The sequence below is a fragment of the Alexandromys fortis genome, unplaced genomic scaffold, assembly GCF_014885135.2.
Source record: "Alexandromys fortis isolate MF-2015 unplaced genomic scaffold, M_Fortis_MF-2015_v1.1 scaffold_8_9099976_23576923, whole genome shotgun sequence".
NCBI lineage: Eukaryota > Metazoa > Chordata > Mammalia > Rodentia > Cricetidae > Alexandromys > Alexandromys fortis.
This window is the reverse complement of record NW_026067899.1, coordinates 9,748,576-9,764,549: the sequence shown is the minus strand read 5'-3', so window position 1 is coordinate 9,764,549 and position 15,974 is coordinate 9,748,576. Positions and strand designations below refer to the sequence as shown.

Here is a 15,974-nt window from a genome sequence, read left to right as displayed (position 1 = left end):
ATCTCTCCAGCCATAACTACATTTCTAATTTTCTATAAGCAGAGTTTTTTTTTCAGGTATAATTATCTTAAACAAGAAATGCACACCTAAAAAGTGATGTTAAAAGTTTAACTGGCCTGGGAGTGTAGCTTGGGTGGAGCACTTAGTGCATCCCCAGCCCCATCACCCTCCTAGTTTAGCTGTTGATAAGTAAAATGTAAAAAAGCATAATTAATTCTAGTCTTCTGAATTCTGTATATTTTACCATTGGCTCATGGGAAAATAAGTGTTTAGTGGGAAGGAAAAACTCTAAATGGGCAACTTGCCAAGGTAAATATTACATAAATATTGAATATTGTAAAACTAGGACTTATAATTTATTCTTTTGAAATTACTGAGATATGTTTTTGTTTATTTGGTTTGTTTGTTGGCTTTTCATTGTTGTTTGGTTGTGGGTTTTTTGAGACAAGGTTTCTCTGTGTAACCCCCTGACTGTCCTAGAACTCGCTCTGTAGACCAGGGTAGCCTCAACTCATAGAGATCTGCCTGTTTCTGCCTTCCTAGTACTGGGATTAAAGACGTGTGCCACCATGCCTGGCTTCATTTTTATTCTAATTATTTTTCCAGGGTTTTGTTCTGATGTAGAAGTATTTTGTCTTACAGATAACAGTTATGGCTGTGTACCTTTGTTTGAAGACAGTGAAAAAAGGAAGAATAATTTGACTCTTGATGAACCACATGATAAAGTGAAACTAGGAACACTGAGAGACAAGCAGTCAAAGGTAGGAAGTGCTGTCAGACTCGTTCTTAAGAGAGTAAGGCTTCACAGACTTACAGCCCATTTAGTCTATATGCTCTCACAATTTGAGTGGGTAGAACATAGAAGAAAGTAGGTAATATATATTTTTTCCCTAACATTGCTTCTGCAGAAACCAACATTTAAATGCTGATATGCAATATATCTTCCTTGTTTCAACTTTCTTAGGCAATGACCTACCACTGAATTTTTTTAAGAAAAATGTTTTAATTAGTTTTATGTATATAAATATATGTGTGCACTGTCTGCACACAGTGCCTTCAGAGGTCAGAAGAGGTTTCAGATCTCCTGGAAGTAACTCCAAACTGTGTGAGCCACCATGTGAGTGCTGGGAACTGAACCCATGTTCACTGTAAAAGCAATCATCTCTTAGCCACTGAGCTGTCTCTCTCTCTATTTTATTATTTTTAATTACATTTATGTGGGTATCTATATGTGGATATATGCACATGTATGCAGATGCCCATGGAGGCCAGATGCATTAAATCTCCTTGATCTGGAGTTAGAGTTGCTTGTGAGCTATATGAAGTAGGTACAAGGAACCAAACTCAGGTCCTCTGCAAGGGTAGTGCATACTATTTACTAGTGAGCCGTTTCTCTCCAGCCCTTATCACTAGAACTCTAAACCAAGTTCCGTGTTTGCAAACATGGCATACCCTCCTCAATAGAATTACTTATATTTAAAATAAAGCTTAAGCTTCATATTTCCTGTGTTTTTTTTAAGGATTCGTTTTGTTTGTGTGTGTCTGCATCTCTTTGTGTATGGGTGCCTGTGCCTGTTACACACTCACAAGAGCTAAAAGAGAATACCAAGTATCCTCCACTGTTACTCTCTGCCACCGTTAAGATTTATTTGTGTGTTTTATGTGTGTGAGTGTTTTGTCTGTATTCCTTCATATACACCACATGCATACCTGGTACCCATAGACGCCAGAAGAAATCATCAGATTCCCCTGAATTGGAGTGAAGGATGGTTGTGAACCACTCTGTAGACCCTGAGAATCAAACTTAGGTACTCTAAAAGAGCAAAAAATTATCTTAAACCCCTGAACCATCTCCATAGTCCCAGAGGTGGGAGTCTTTTTCTCAGTCTGGGGCTTGCATTTTCTGCTAGGCTGGAAGCCAGAAAGACCCAGCAATCCTACCTCCACCTCGGCTGGTGCTGGGGTTACAGGTAGATACAGGCGCTCTGCTTGTTACTTGAGTACTTGGATCAGAACTCCGGTCCTCATGATTGCATACAAGCACTCTGCCGAGCCATCTCCCCAGGTTCTCTAGTGGTTCCCCATCCTCCTCGCAAGCATCATAAGCATGTAATGAGATGAAAGTTTTAGCAAAGTAATAAAAATTTAAACTGAGGTAGATGGTTAGACAAAAATGATGCTAGATTTATTTTCTGTTTTTTTTTTTTCCTTCAGCTTCCTTTGCTTGGCTAGCTTATATCCAAAGAATTAATAATACTGTGCCAATTATACTGTATTTGAGGGCAGACTATGGAAAAGGCCTAAGGAAATAAGCTCTGGGTAAGGAGTAAATATCAATTCAGTGATGATCATCATTATCCTTGTTAATAAAAGAGAGACATATGATGGGCTGGAGAGATGGCTCAGAGGTTAAGAGCATTGCCTGCTCTTCCCGAGGTCCTGAGTTCAATCCCCAGCAACCACATGGTGGCTCACAGTCATCTATAATGAGATCTGGTGCCCTCTTCTGGCATGTAAACATACATGAAAGGAGTGTTGTATACATAATAAATAAATAAATCTTAAAAAAAAAAAAGAGAGAGACATATGTAAAAGCCATATTTAATTCTTTGAATAGCTCATGAATTTCATTTTCTTGTGCTATAACCATTTAATAGAAATAAAACTAGACTTTAAAATTTAAAATTATTTTAAAATTTTCTTCTTTTATGTATCTCAATCCAAAGGGCTAGTGAACCCTGAGTATATAAACAAGAAATCTATTTTTTATGTTCATATTTATTTTTCTTTTCAAAATGTTTCTAATTGAAATGAATTACATCATTGCCCCCTCCTGCTCCTCCCTCAAGCCCTTCCTAGCCACCCTCCATTGAACCACTCTCACTTGCCCCCTTTATCAAATTAATTGCAACTTCTTCCTTGACTATTTTATATATAGTGTGTATGTTTTCTTTGATTTTATATAGTGTGTATACATACATACATAATTTGCTGAACCCATTCTCAGTTTTTGTGTATACACGGTTTCTGACCATTCTTAGTTAGACAACCCGGTAATGGGCTTATTGCTGGGAGAGGCTAATTATCCCTCTTTTGTTAGTCATTGGTTGCCTATAGTTCTTTGTCTAGGAGTGGGACCCCACAAATATTTCCTCACAAAAGTTAACATGTCCACTAATATTACCATCGTTCTGGTCTCATTTATGCCGCCATTTCCTGGAGAGATGTTTCACAGCCGACTTCCTGGTATTCTGGCTCTTACGGTTTTTCCACTCCCTCTTCTGTTAGGCTCCCTGTAGACACAAGCAGTGGTGTAGCCGTGCCCATCAGGGCTGGGCTCCCCACTGTCCATCCATCTCTGCACTGTGTCCAGTTGCGGTTCTCTGATGGTTTCTGTCTGCTAAAGAGAGAAGCTCCTTTGATTTGGGGTGGTAGCTGTACTTATCTGTGGGTGTAAGAATAAGATTTAGAATGGAGTAAGGAATTTTGCTGGTCTAAGGAAGTTTGATAGTAGATTATTTTCTAAGGTCCATGACCTCCCTAGCCCCAGGAAGCTGGCTGGATTTCCTGTACCCATCATGATTGCCCTGATGTTTAGTGGGCCTTAAGTCCTATTATACAGCTGTTGATTGCCACTGACATGAGTGCCACTTATTAGACCTGAATGTGTATCGTGCGTGCTGGTAATTGTCATGGTTCATAGGTATTACAGCTATTATATGTTGTGCCCCCATCCCCACCCTACCATCTTGCATAATATTCTGAAATCAGGGAAGCAAGACCACAGGAAAGAGACTTTCTGGTCAGATCCCGCTCTAGTCATCCAGTCCTGTGTCCTAAGTGTGAGGTGTCTTCAACCTGCCTTCACCTTCTGCGAGAGAAACAAGTATTGTCTGGGGAGTCGCTTGGACAGTCCTGACCAACCTTTCAAAAGGAGAGTTCCTTATACCTGGTGCTAGATTTTTGTTAGTGTGTAGTTCTTGAGGGGAGCATTGTCAGCCCAAGTGGCTTAACTTCCTTTAGTGTATATGAATATGTATGTGTGTATACATAAATACTTATGTAGCATGTATAATTTTAGGTAAATATAAAATAATATGATTCCTTGAGGCTTTCTCAAACAATCTTTGGTGTTATTTGTCCCCTTTTCCTCCTCCCTCTGTGTTGACTACCCTCTTCCCTGTTACTCCTTTTCCTAGTTTTTCTCTCACCTGTACTCTGCTGACCACTGCCCCCCAACACACACACACACACACACAATGATTTCGTTATACTTTTAGTTTCTGTGGTTACTCCATGTTGAGTATTTGGAGCCGGAAACCATAGCTGAGAGGGAACATGTGTTTGTCTTTCTGGGTCTGAGTTACCTCACTCAGTGTAGTCTTTTCTAAGTCTTTCCATTTACTTGAAAATTCATGATTTCATTTTTCTTACAGGTGAACAGTATTCCATTGTATATATGTACCATGTTTTCATTATCCATGTTTTTGTTGAAGGTTGTTTTGGGTTATTTCCATTTTCTGACTTTTGTGAATAGGATGACTGTGAACATACCTGAGCAGGGTGTGTAGAATGGGATGTCGGGTCGTTTGGCTATGTGCCAAGGAGTGATATAGCAGATCATATGGTAGATTTATTTTTCCTTTTTGAGGATTCTCCAAACTAGTTACCAGAATTACTACACTAGTTTGCATTCCTGGTGAATGATAGGTCTTCTCTCCACGTCACCAGCATTTTTTGGCAGTTGTTTTGTTGATCTTAGCCATCTGACTAGGGAAGATGGAATCTCAAAGTAATTTTAATTTGCATTTCCATTATTGCCAAGGATAACAAATACCTCTTGAGGTATCTCTAAGCCGTCATTATTTTTTCTAGTGCAAACTTTGTTTAGATTCCTAGTCCATTCACTAGTCCATTTTCCATTGGTTCATTTGTTCCTTTGACTCTTTAGATTTTTTTTCAGTTTTTTGTATATTCTTCATTTAATCCCCTGTCAGATATATACTGGCAAGGATTCTCTCGCATTCTGTGGATTTCTTCTCTTGCTTGATTGTTTTCTTGACTGTGCAGAAGTTTTTTGCTTTTATGAAGTACCAGTCGTTGATTGTTGGCCTTAGTTATTGGGCAAGTAGAATTCTATTCAGAAAGTCCTTTCTATTTTAGCCAGCTGTATTTTGTCAGCTACCACCTATGCTTGCTTTAGCAGTTTTAGTGTTTCAGGTTTCAAATTTGAGGTCTTTGATCTACTTGAATTTTTCTTTTTCAGGATGATAACATAGAGGTCTTGTAGACAGACGTTTCTGTCCCACCCTGTCCCACAGCCATTTAGTCCCAAAGATACACACAGAAAACTACATTAATAATAAATTGGTTTGCCTATTAGCTCAGGCTTATTAGTAACTAGCTCTTACAATTTAAATTAATGCATAATTCTTGTCTGTGTTTAGCCACATGGCTTGGTACCTTTTCTCAGCATAGTATTTTCATCTTTCTTCCTCTGAGTCTGGGTGGTGATTGCAGACTGAGCCTTTTCTCGTCCCAGAATTCTCTTAATCTGGTTGTCCCACCTATACTTCTGCTTGGCTAGTGTTCAATCAGTGTTTTATTAAACCAATACAACTGACAAATCTTTACAGGGTACAAGAGCATTATCCCATAGCAGCTCTAATTTCATTCTACTGCCTATGGACATCAGTTTTTCCCAGCACCATTTGTTAAAGATGCTGTCTTTTCTCATGTATGTTTTTCACTTTTTGTCAAATATCAGATGGCTGTAGTTGTGAATACTCATGTTTGGGTCTCTGTTTTATTCTTTTGTTTTCTTGTCTGTTTATGTGCCAGTGTCATACTGTTCTTATTACTATGGTTCTATAATGTGTTTTTAAGGATAATTAAATTTATTACATATTTGAGAGCTGGCAATATATTCGGTGTAAAATAATTGGTCTGAACTTAGAGAAAATATTGGCCAAACAAGCAATTGAAGTTAAAATCTTTTGCATTTGCATATGTTTTGATCTGTATTTAATAAGTTATAATTAAATTCATTTTTAGGTAATACAGATGAGTATAGAATAGAATCCTAGGAATATAACTTTGAAATATTTTGTTATATTAGTTTTTTTTTCAAAAATGAAGGCAATGCACATTTAGTTACTCTTTTGTAAAAGTACACATTTGCATGATGAGAATAGGAAAGCAAAGAGGAATGGATAAGATATACTTTAATATGTTGATATTTAAATAAAATATCTCTTTCTAGAAGTTGTACTTCTAATCAGTCAGATTTCTGTATGAATTATTAACAGAAATGACTTTAACCAGTAAGAGAAGGATTTACTACTAGCCATACTACTAGCCACCGAGAGTCCTTTTGTCCTTATGTCTGATGAATGGCTTGGAGATTTGTTTTCTTTGAACTATTTCTGTTAGAATATGCAAGAGAGGGAAGGCTGTTGGACACTGACAAATTACAAATTACAAATTGTGTAGCCGCCTAGAGACATGAATCATGAAACAAAGGAATGAGAGATACATGGTGAGGAGACCTCTTGAGAAAGTTTGACTTGGAGGGGGATTCGATTGGGGGAGGGGGAGGGACATGGGAGGCGGTGGCGGGGAAGAGACAGAAATCTTTAATAAATAAATTAATTAATTAATTTAAAAAAGCTTAAAATTGGGTTAGGGGTTTAGCTCTGCAGTTGAGTGTTTGCCTAGTATACATGCATCCTGAATTCAGTCTCCAGTATTGCAGTCACTCAGCCATAAAAATTGTATTTATAGTTCAGCATGTGCTTGTGCTATCTCTATACAGAGAGTATGCACGAGTCCTTGTCAAGACAACAAGGCCCTATCATTAGATAATGTTTAGGATTCTACTTAAAGTTGAAAGAATGTGCCTATTTTAACGTTAATAACTGGGTTTCCCCCTCTTGTTTACCCCTATAGTTATGTATCTTTTACAGTGTCTGTCATATAACTAGCTACCCTAAACTTACTAAAAACTTAACAGCTAAAAACAAATTATTTTCTCAATTTCTGTGTATCAGAAACTCAGGAGTGACTTAGCTGGATGGTAGTGGCTCACTATTTCTCATGTTGTTGAAATCAAAAGTAGGCAAGGATTGCAGGTTGAAGGCTTCACTTGTTGAAGGATGTACTTCCAAGATGGCTCATTCACATGAGTTTTGGCAGGAGGCTTTTGCCATATGGGTGTCTACTCATAGCCTGGCAGCTAACTTTCCTTAAAGTAAGGGATCCAAGAGTAGAGTGCAAGTACTGTCCGTGACCTAGTCACGAGAGTCACGTACCTTCACTTCCACGGTTTCATTAGAAGTTGTTGGTTGCTCCAGGAACAAAGACCTAAATCCTCATTTATATATTTAAAGTATTACAGGCATTGTAGGTTACAGTCTGGAAAGGAAAATGTTAATAGTGAGGAGTAGAGTAGAGGGTTAGCTCTCCCATCAAATGATGGCAATGAATTCAGTTTTCTGAATCCTATGACTACACTCAAAAGGAAGAAACACCATGTCCTATGATGTTAAGAATTTGAAAAATTATAACTTGAATATAGACTTTTATGAGAATGTAAATGGGTGATGAATGCTAGGAGAACTGAAAAATCATTGCATGTTACTAATTTTTATAAGCAATTTTAAAAATTGAAAATATTTATAAATAAATAAAATTATGTGAAAATGTGCCCTCCTCCTCTCTCCCCCTCCCCATTGTGTGCGCATACCTTGTGCCTTTAAGCTTTGAGTACTCAGTGTTTTTTGCAGCTCAGAGTTTCAAATGCTACTACAGCTCTTCCAAAACAAATGTGGTCAGGTGTGTCACAGCAGTACCCCATGGTACTTTACCAGCTTCTCTGTTAAATAAAAGTAAATACTTTCTTTTGCTGTGATAAACACTACAAACAAAAGCAGCTTGCGGAGGGAGGGATTTATTTCATCTTAAGTTGTAGTTCATCATGAAGGGAAGTCAGGGCAGGAACTCCAGGTACCTGGAGGAAGGAACTGAAGCAGAGACTGTGGAAGAATGCTCTCCATGGCTTGCTCAGTATGCTCTTTTATACAACCCAGGGTCGCCTGCCCAGGCATGGTACACCAGCATCAACCACTAAGAAAATGCCCCTACAGGCTTGCCTATAGGCCAAACTAATGGAGACACGTGCTTAATCTAGATTCCCTCTTCTCTGGGACTTCAGTTTGTATCAGGTTGACAAAAGCCAACCAGCAATATTGCTTCAGTTTTTATGATGGACAGTTTTGGCAAGGGTGTAAAGTTGAACACCATTAAGCTTTCTGGCCTTCTGTAGTTTATAGAATCTTAGATTGATGTGAGATTCCCCTCTGTATGCTGTAAATACCATTGGTGAATAAAGAAACTGTCTTGTCAGAACTCAGGTAGGTGGGGAAAACTAAACTGAATGCTGGAAGAAAGAGAGGTGGAGTCAGTGAGAAGCCATGTACCAAAGATAGACACTGGAACTTTACCCGGTAAGCCACTGCCATGTGGTTATACACAAATTAATAGAAATGGGTTAAATTAAGAGGTAAGAGTAGCCAATAAGAAGCTAGAGCTAATGGGCCAAACAGTGTTTTAAATAATATAGTTTCTGTGTGATTATTTCAGGATTGAGCTGCTGGGCAGCCGGGAAACAAACAGGCAACCTCCTCTAACATTCACTAGGCAGGTCTAGGTCTTGAGTGGCATCTTCATGCTTGTGTTGAACTCCTGGCTGATCTCCAAAGTAGGCTATATATCTAAGTGCTGGGCCCCATACCTTCCTTCAGTACTTTAGAAACATTTTCTGTTGCAAGTCTCTTAAACAGCCTTTTTTGTTTAAGTTGCTATATATTATAGTCCAGGTTTTGTATCTAGAGAGCATAACATACAGATAGATGGCAGACATACTACTTATCATTTAAACAAAACTTAAAATTCAAACTTTTCAACAAGACATTAATTACCAAGTGATTTCCATCATAAAGTTAGATCTGAATTATTTTGTCGAAGCATAGTGCTATACATAAGCTTTCTAAGAGAAGAGACTGCAATAAAATTGACAGTTACTCAAATGTTAAAAATATTGTCAGCCAAGCAGTGGTGGCTGCACACACCTTCAATCCCAGCACTTAGGAATCAGAGGCAGACATATTCCTCTGAGTTCAAGGCCAACCTGGTCCTACAGAATTATTTCCAGGACAGCCAATGTTACAAAGAGAAACCCTGTCTTAAAAAAATTAAAACCTCAGTGTCCTATTAATGCTCACCTTTGTCTTCCCCTCTTTTATTATCTAGAAATGGTAGCTGGATTTGATAAATGATGGTACATGCCATCTTGGTGCTTATAGAAAACTGAAGAAAGATGTATTTTTTTGTGTACTGTGTTAGAGAATCCTAGCCTTTTCAGTGGAAGCAAATGTCTCATTCTAAGGGTAGAACCAGTTTTATTTTTATTCAGTTCAAAGTTTTTTTTTCTAGAGTTACAGAATTAAATATCACAAATTCTAAGAAAAATGTTGATAGCTAAAGCTTTTTAATAAGTTCCTTAAATTTAAGTTAGTATTATATACATGCAAATATAATTATATACACATATATAATAATTTTTAGAAAAAGAAAATGAGAAGTGACATCTTCTGTCTAACATTTAAGTAAATTTGAATATGTTAGTGTGGCTTTCTTTTCTCTCCTTATGCCCCCAAATTGTCCCTTTTCCACATCACCCTCCTTCCCCTTTTTAATTGTAAAGCCTGCAAAATGGAATTGGCATACTCTTTCCTACCTTGGCTTCTCGTGCTAAAACATGAAAAGACTGTTTCCTCTCACAACCTCAGTAGGTAAGGAACAGCATCCCCATCCCACCCACCCCAGCAACACAATCAGTTTCTCTTGCTGTTGTGTTAAATTCAGTCATCCTAAAAGCTCTTCACATCTAGTTTGAAGGTATTATTTTTCAATGTTATAGAATACATCTACATTCAGTTTGTCATATTTTGGTTTTGTTTTATGTTCTCTTCCTTAAAATATATGCTAAGAATCCAGCCTCATGTACACAACATAGTTGTACAGGAAAGCTTTTAACTGTTGTGGGTATTGTTCTTTGATAATGCACCAATGTTGGTAAGAGGCAGTTCCTTTTTTTTTTTTTTAATTTTGTTGGCATGTGTGTGCACACACCCCATGGTGCACATGTGGAGGTCAGAAAACAACATGCAGCAGTCTGGATGAAATCCAGTCGTCACGTTTGATGACAGTGCCCTTACCTGCTATGCCATCTCAGCAGTTTCTTAAACATCTGGAGCCACTTCAGTGAACTTCTCACCTACTTAAAAGTCAGTGGTCTGTCTTACATTTTGACTGTCTTTTTACTCATATGGTTTTATAATGAGCTAGCCATTTGGGGAATATTGATTTACTGAACTGTATAGATTATAGATCTTCTAAGTGTTGACTTATTAGATATTTAAAAATAAAATTTAATATAATCGTCAAGCACACCACAGGAACCTTTAGCTATTGGGCAGCTGTCAAACTTACTATAACAGGTACAACTTTTCCAAATTTTAATTCTCACTTGAAAGCTCAAATTTTATTATTGGCAACAAGTCTTGTCACTTGTTTTCCTTAAAGTGACAGGCTAGCTTCATTTGCTTTTGAGAAAATGTCTGAATAACCATAGCCTGCATGTCATTCATTCTTTGAAGTGAAAATAGCATTCTATTAAAAAAAAAGTGACTAGTTCAGCTTGCAGCTCAAACATTACACAAGTTTTTCCCCCAAGACAACCCTTGCACTTGAAGAGAACGTCAGCAGATTCTCTCATGGTTGCTTCAGTGCCGTCAGTGTAGGTGCCAGTTCGGGAAACACTGCACATACCATCTTAACGCTGTTGTGAAAGTAGGTTAGCTAATGGATGGCACCATGTGAGTTTAATCATTAACCATTTTGCAGCTGCCAAAAGAAATCATAGACCATGGTAGAGAAAGGTGTCTTTATTAGCTGTAAAGTAGCAAACAGCAAGAATGCATTTGCCTTGTTCTCACCTGGGCAGGAGGAGGTTTACATAGGAGAGCCTGCATGGATGCTTGTGGTTATGTTGGTAGAAAGGAACATTTAGCTTTGGGAGTCCTGCACTTTAAAACAAGCACCATTTCAGCTGGATCTTTGGGGGAACTTCTGGTCTTTCAAGTTGACTGTCTGTAAACATAGTCCTGAAAAATGCCCAGATAAAGACTAGTCAGAGCTTGAATTCTTGACATGTACAAGGACACACAAGCCTGGGACAGACGTGTCTCTCCAATTGCAGATATCTTGAAAGGATCCTAGGATTCACAGGCAGGGGTCCTCAATTCTGTGTTGAGACTCACTGGTTAAGACAGATTGCAATTTCCTCTTAGAGAAATACTAAGAAGATTCTCGCATTTCATCAACTTTAAGAGTACGTGAAGATGCTAGGTGGTGGTGGCGCTTGCCTTTAGTCCCAGCCCTCGAGAAGCAGAGGCAGGCAGATCTCTGTGAGTTTGAGGCCAACCTGGTCTACAGGAACTTGTTCCAGGACAGTGGGGGCTGTTATACAGAGAAACCCTCTCTCGAAAAACAAAACAAACAAAAGAATGCATGAAGATCACAATGATTTCTCATAGTTCCTTTTCACATTTATTGGATAATTTTTATATATTAAGTTATACTTACAAATTGTTTCCAGTTACTGCTGGGAACCTCCTTCAGCCAGTGGCCTTTGAGAGGCCGGAACAGGTTGGGCATGGCCTTGGGCACCAAAAAGGTGTGTGTTTGCATGCCTCCTCTCTTTCTCCTCTCTCACCTGGCTGCTGGATTCAGTTCCTGTTGCCCCGTTCAGAGGACTGTGATCTGTGAGTCCCTCCTTTAAAAAAAAAAAAAAAACTTCATTATACCCAATTCTGAGCTAGTGTGGGACTATTTTATTCACATTCTTCTACAAGTTACTTACCTATAAACATAGCAAATGCTGATTTTTACCTTTTTACTGTAATCTAGTAGAAGTTTTGTGGAGACAAGGCGTATTTAGCTCAGGGTAGAATACTTGCTTAGTATACGCAGTTCTGGATTTAAGAATGCATGTAGTGGGACAGCAGAGTCGCTCAGTGGTACTTCCACCAAGTCTGTGACCTACTTGGTGAAAGAAGATTGCCCTGGTAGGCACGCACAAGTCTCACTCATCACACATACGTGTGTGAATTAATGTAATAAATGTTTTAGAGAGAGAGACTCTATGAGGATCAAAAAGCCAGTTAGCTTTGTTTAACCACAGGATCTCCAGCACTTTTCCTAATGTGGTATTTTGACTTTTTTTTTTAATGGGCCTTATAATCCCTTCAGTGACATTGCTAAAATTTAGAGGTGGAGAGGGCGGATCACCTAAGTTGTCATTTGCACCTAACACATTATACTCTGAACTGTCCTGCTTACTAGGCAGACTTGCTAGTTATGACAGCAGACTCACACTGAAAGATTCTTTTCTTTGCCATTAGTCATATTTCCATATTCTTTTTAAATTTTTAAAGGGTTTTTATTTTGTATTTTGAGTATGGTTTTATTAAATGTAAGATACAAAAATGAATACTATTGCTACCAAAAGAGTTGGCATCTTTTTGTCAAAGTTTTTAATTGTCCAAATAAAAAGAGAAATATAAAAATATGGAGAATATTAACATCTAATCTACATTTTCCATTGGCAATAGAATAAAACATCAACTGAGTTTTTTTTTATTTCTTCTACAGCTACATAATGAGATCATTTCACATTTTTTTAAAACTGAATTTACAAAATAATAGAGCCGGGTCTTTAAAACTCGTGGTATCTGTTTTTTATTATGTGTGTGCGTGTTTTGCCTGCATGTACGTATGTGCACCACATGCATGCCTGGCGCCAGTCAGCTGCATATGCACCCAGGGAGCAAGGAGCGATGAATGCAGGCACTTTGTTCTCCTGTTATGATCATCTCTGATCTCAGCCCGTGAGGTGGGAGGCACATTTAAGTCAAGTCTTCCCTTACTTTTCTGGAAACACACTCATCGACATACTCAGAATTGTGTTTCCATGGTGATTCTAAATCTAATCACGTTGACAATAAAGATTGATCATAAGAATACTGTGTACATTAAATTACAGGTAAAGAGTTTTCCTAGATCAATTAAGTTTAAAAGGAGCATTTGGGAGAGGGGTATGAAAAATCATATTTAAAATGGCTACTTAAAATATGTGGTTTCTATTTTGCATGAGAATTCACCTCCAGAAATAAATATTTATACTCCTTAAGAATGTAAATTAAGGGACTGTGCACTTGAGAGCACAGTCTCTTCCAGAGAAACTGGGTTTGATCCTCCAACAACCACATGGCAGGTCACAACTCACTTGTAATTCTAGTTTCAGGAGATCCAGTGTTCTCTCCTGGCCTCCAAAGGTACCAGGCATGGGTGTAGTACACAGACACACATACAGGCAAAACCCATTCATATAAAATAATAAAATACTTTTTAACAAAGTAAATTCAGAAAGATATATGTAGAATGTAATGAAAAGAAAAGGGCTTAAAAGACAGGGTAATAGAAAAATATTACTCTTCAATGTGATGTTAGTAGATTTAAAGTCATAATGGTTATATACAGATGAAGTATTTTTAACTTTTTAAAAGTATCATTGAATTGATAGATATTTTGGTGGATTTATATTAATCCAGAATCCTGTAAAGAACTTGGAAGTAATTAGGGTGTTTAATTTTTTTATATATTGTTTATAAAACTTGTTATTTCCTTCAAAACCCTGGGATGAATCCCGTTTTGCCCTGGAGTTGTTCCCACGCTGGCAGTGGATTTGCCTCACACACTGTCTTGTGCGTAGCAGACCAGGCTCCTAGTAGTTTGCTCCTCATAGATTTTTACGTGTATATAAATCTGTTCAGATCAATTACAATCCCCTGTTTTTATACTTATCTCATTCCTGTACTTTTTTCTGGTCCTATTTTCTGGGTCTTCTCTTGTTTTTGCTTTCTCCTTAGTTCAGTTAAACCTTGATATCGCCAAGAATTTTGTTTCACTATATCTGAAGCTCATATGGAAATATCCAGCCTCAGTTGGTCTTTTAATATTTAATTCTTTAAATTCTAAAAAAATCTACATGAACGTGAATCCCTTGCTTTCTGCTTCTTTTTCCACAACTCATGTTTCCTTTTCCCCAGCTCACATTTGTAGCTTCACAGTTTATCACCCTTTATCGACCTTCTCCCCCCTTGGTGGGTTTCTTGATTTACATTGCTCAGAGTAAAAGTAGCTCTCCTGCGTGGACCTGTACTCCCTGTGCTCAGGATGCTTAGTCAGAAGGGGCCCTGAGAATTGAAGACCAGCCCGATCCACACAGTCAGTTCTAGTTGGCCATTTTCTTTTTTTTTTATTTTTATTTATTAAAGATTTCTGTCTCTTCCCCACCGCCGCCTCCCTTTTCCCACCCCCTCCCCCAATAAAGTCCCCCTCCCTCGTCAGCCCAAAAAGCAATCAGGGTTCTCTGCCCTGTGGGAAGTCCAAGGACCACCCACCTCCATCCAGGTCTAGTAAGGTGAGCATCCACGAAACTGCCTAGGCTCCCACGAAACCAATAGGTCCAGTAGAATCAAAAACCCGTTGCCATTGTTCTTGAGGTCTCAGTAGTCCTCCTTGTCCGCTATGTTCAGCGAGACCGGTTTTGACCCAGGCTTTTTCAGATCCCTTAAAATCACGCCTTGATCCAGCATTCAGGAAGCAGAGGCAGGCAGATCTCTGTGATTTCAAGGCCAGTCTACAGCAGGAGTTCAAGGACAGTCACTGCTACGTGAGAAACCCTGTCAAAAAAAGAAAATTACCAAAAATAAAGTGTAGTTCTCTTTTTTGTTTTAAAAGAACAATCTTCTTGAACATAATTCAGGAATTATATGAATTGGTACTGACTCAACTGAGTTGCCCAAGCACCTAAAAGTAAACATTTTTGCATGCAAGGATCCCATCTAAAGTTAGAAGGAATACTTCGTGCAAACTGTCATAATATGGCAGGCACTGCTATGTATGTCACTGCGAACTTACCCCTCTATTTAAATTAGTTTCCTAGGGCTGCAGGTATAGCTCACTGGTGGTAAAGTACTTGCCTCGATGTTTTGAAGTCATGGGCTCAATTCCCAACAATAAATTAGTAAAAATAAAAATAAAATAAAATAAATAAAGGTTTAGGTTACTTAAATATAAGAAAATATACAAATACTTCCACTTTCTATATCAGCTATAACAAAGATAAGACTTGTCTCAAAATGTAAACTGAGCCATGCCTATAATCCTAGCACTTGGGAAGCTGAGGCAGGAGGATCTTGATAAGCTCTCAGTGACATACTTAGCAATGCCTGGTCATGTTGCTAGCAGAGGATGTGTGACCCCCTTGCTCCAAACCCTTACCAGCAATTGGTGGTGGTTGTGGTTTGGATTTCACCATTATGGTGAGTGTATAATAATTGCTTTTATTTCTTGTTCCCAATCACAACCAATGTTGAGCATCTTTTCATGTGTTCATTAATTTTAACACTACTATTTTATTTTTATGTAGAGAGTTTTGTCTGCGTTTCTGTATGTGTATTACAGTCATACACTCCGCAGAGGCCAGAAGAGGGTGTTGGATTTCCTGAAACTGGAGTTATGATGGTTGTGAGCCACCATGTGGGTGCAGAGAATTGGAAACTAAGTCCTCCGGGAGAGTAACCAGGGCTCTTCACCGCCGAGCCATCTCTACAGCCCCCACCCAGTAACACACTGTGGCTCTGGGTTCCTAAGTGAGAGATTTAATTTTTTGATTTTCTTCGTGGTACAGAATTATGGGCTCCAAACACCTCTTTGACATTTGTTTTCCAAATATTGCTACCGCTCTGTAGCACATGAGTGGCCTCTCTTCCTCCGCTGAGAATCAT

General features: G+C 38.4%; 1 protein-coding gene and 1 long non-coding RNA gene across 7 annotated transcripts in view; one reads left to right on the top strand and one right to left on the bottom strand.

Moving 5' to 3' along the window:
• The window catches only part of Tank (TRAF family member associated NFKB activator), an 83,404-nt gene that overhangs the window by 50,373 nt on the left and 17,057 nt on the right, over positions 1-15,974 (top strand). For all 4 annotated transcript variants that reach the window (XM_050121693.1, XM_050121701.1, XM_050121687.1 and 1 more), the window contains exon 4: positions 643-761. In XM_050121693.1, coding sequence (XP_049977650.1) covers positions 643-761 — 119 coding nt within the window. The remainder of the gene's footprint in view (positions 1-642; positions 762-15,974) is intronic.
• Positions 6,735-15,974, bottom strand: part of LOC126488326 (uncharacterized) — a 78,306-nt gene continuing 69,066 nt past the window's right edge. For 2 of the 3 annotated variants that reach the window (XR_007588654.1, XR_007588653.1), the window contains 5 exons: positions 14,586-14,867; positions 11,707-11,896; positions 11,058-11,225; positions 7,745-7,873; positions 6,735-7,413 (listed from right to left, as the gene is read on the bottom strand). This is a non-coding gene — a long non-coding RNA (uncharacterized lncRNA). Of the gene's footprint in view, positions 7,414-7,744; positions 7,874-10,990; positions 11,226-11,706; positions 11,897-14,585; positions 14,868-15,974 lie in introns of those variants that run through there. The other variant, XR_007588655.1, reaches the window with a different exon arrangement.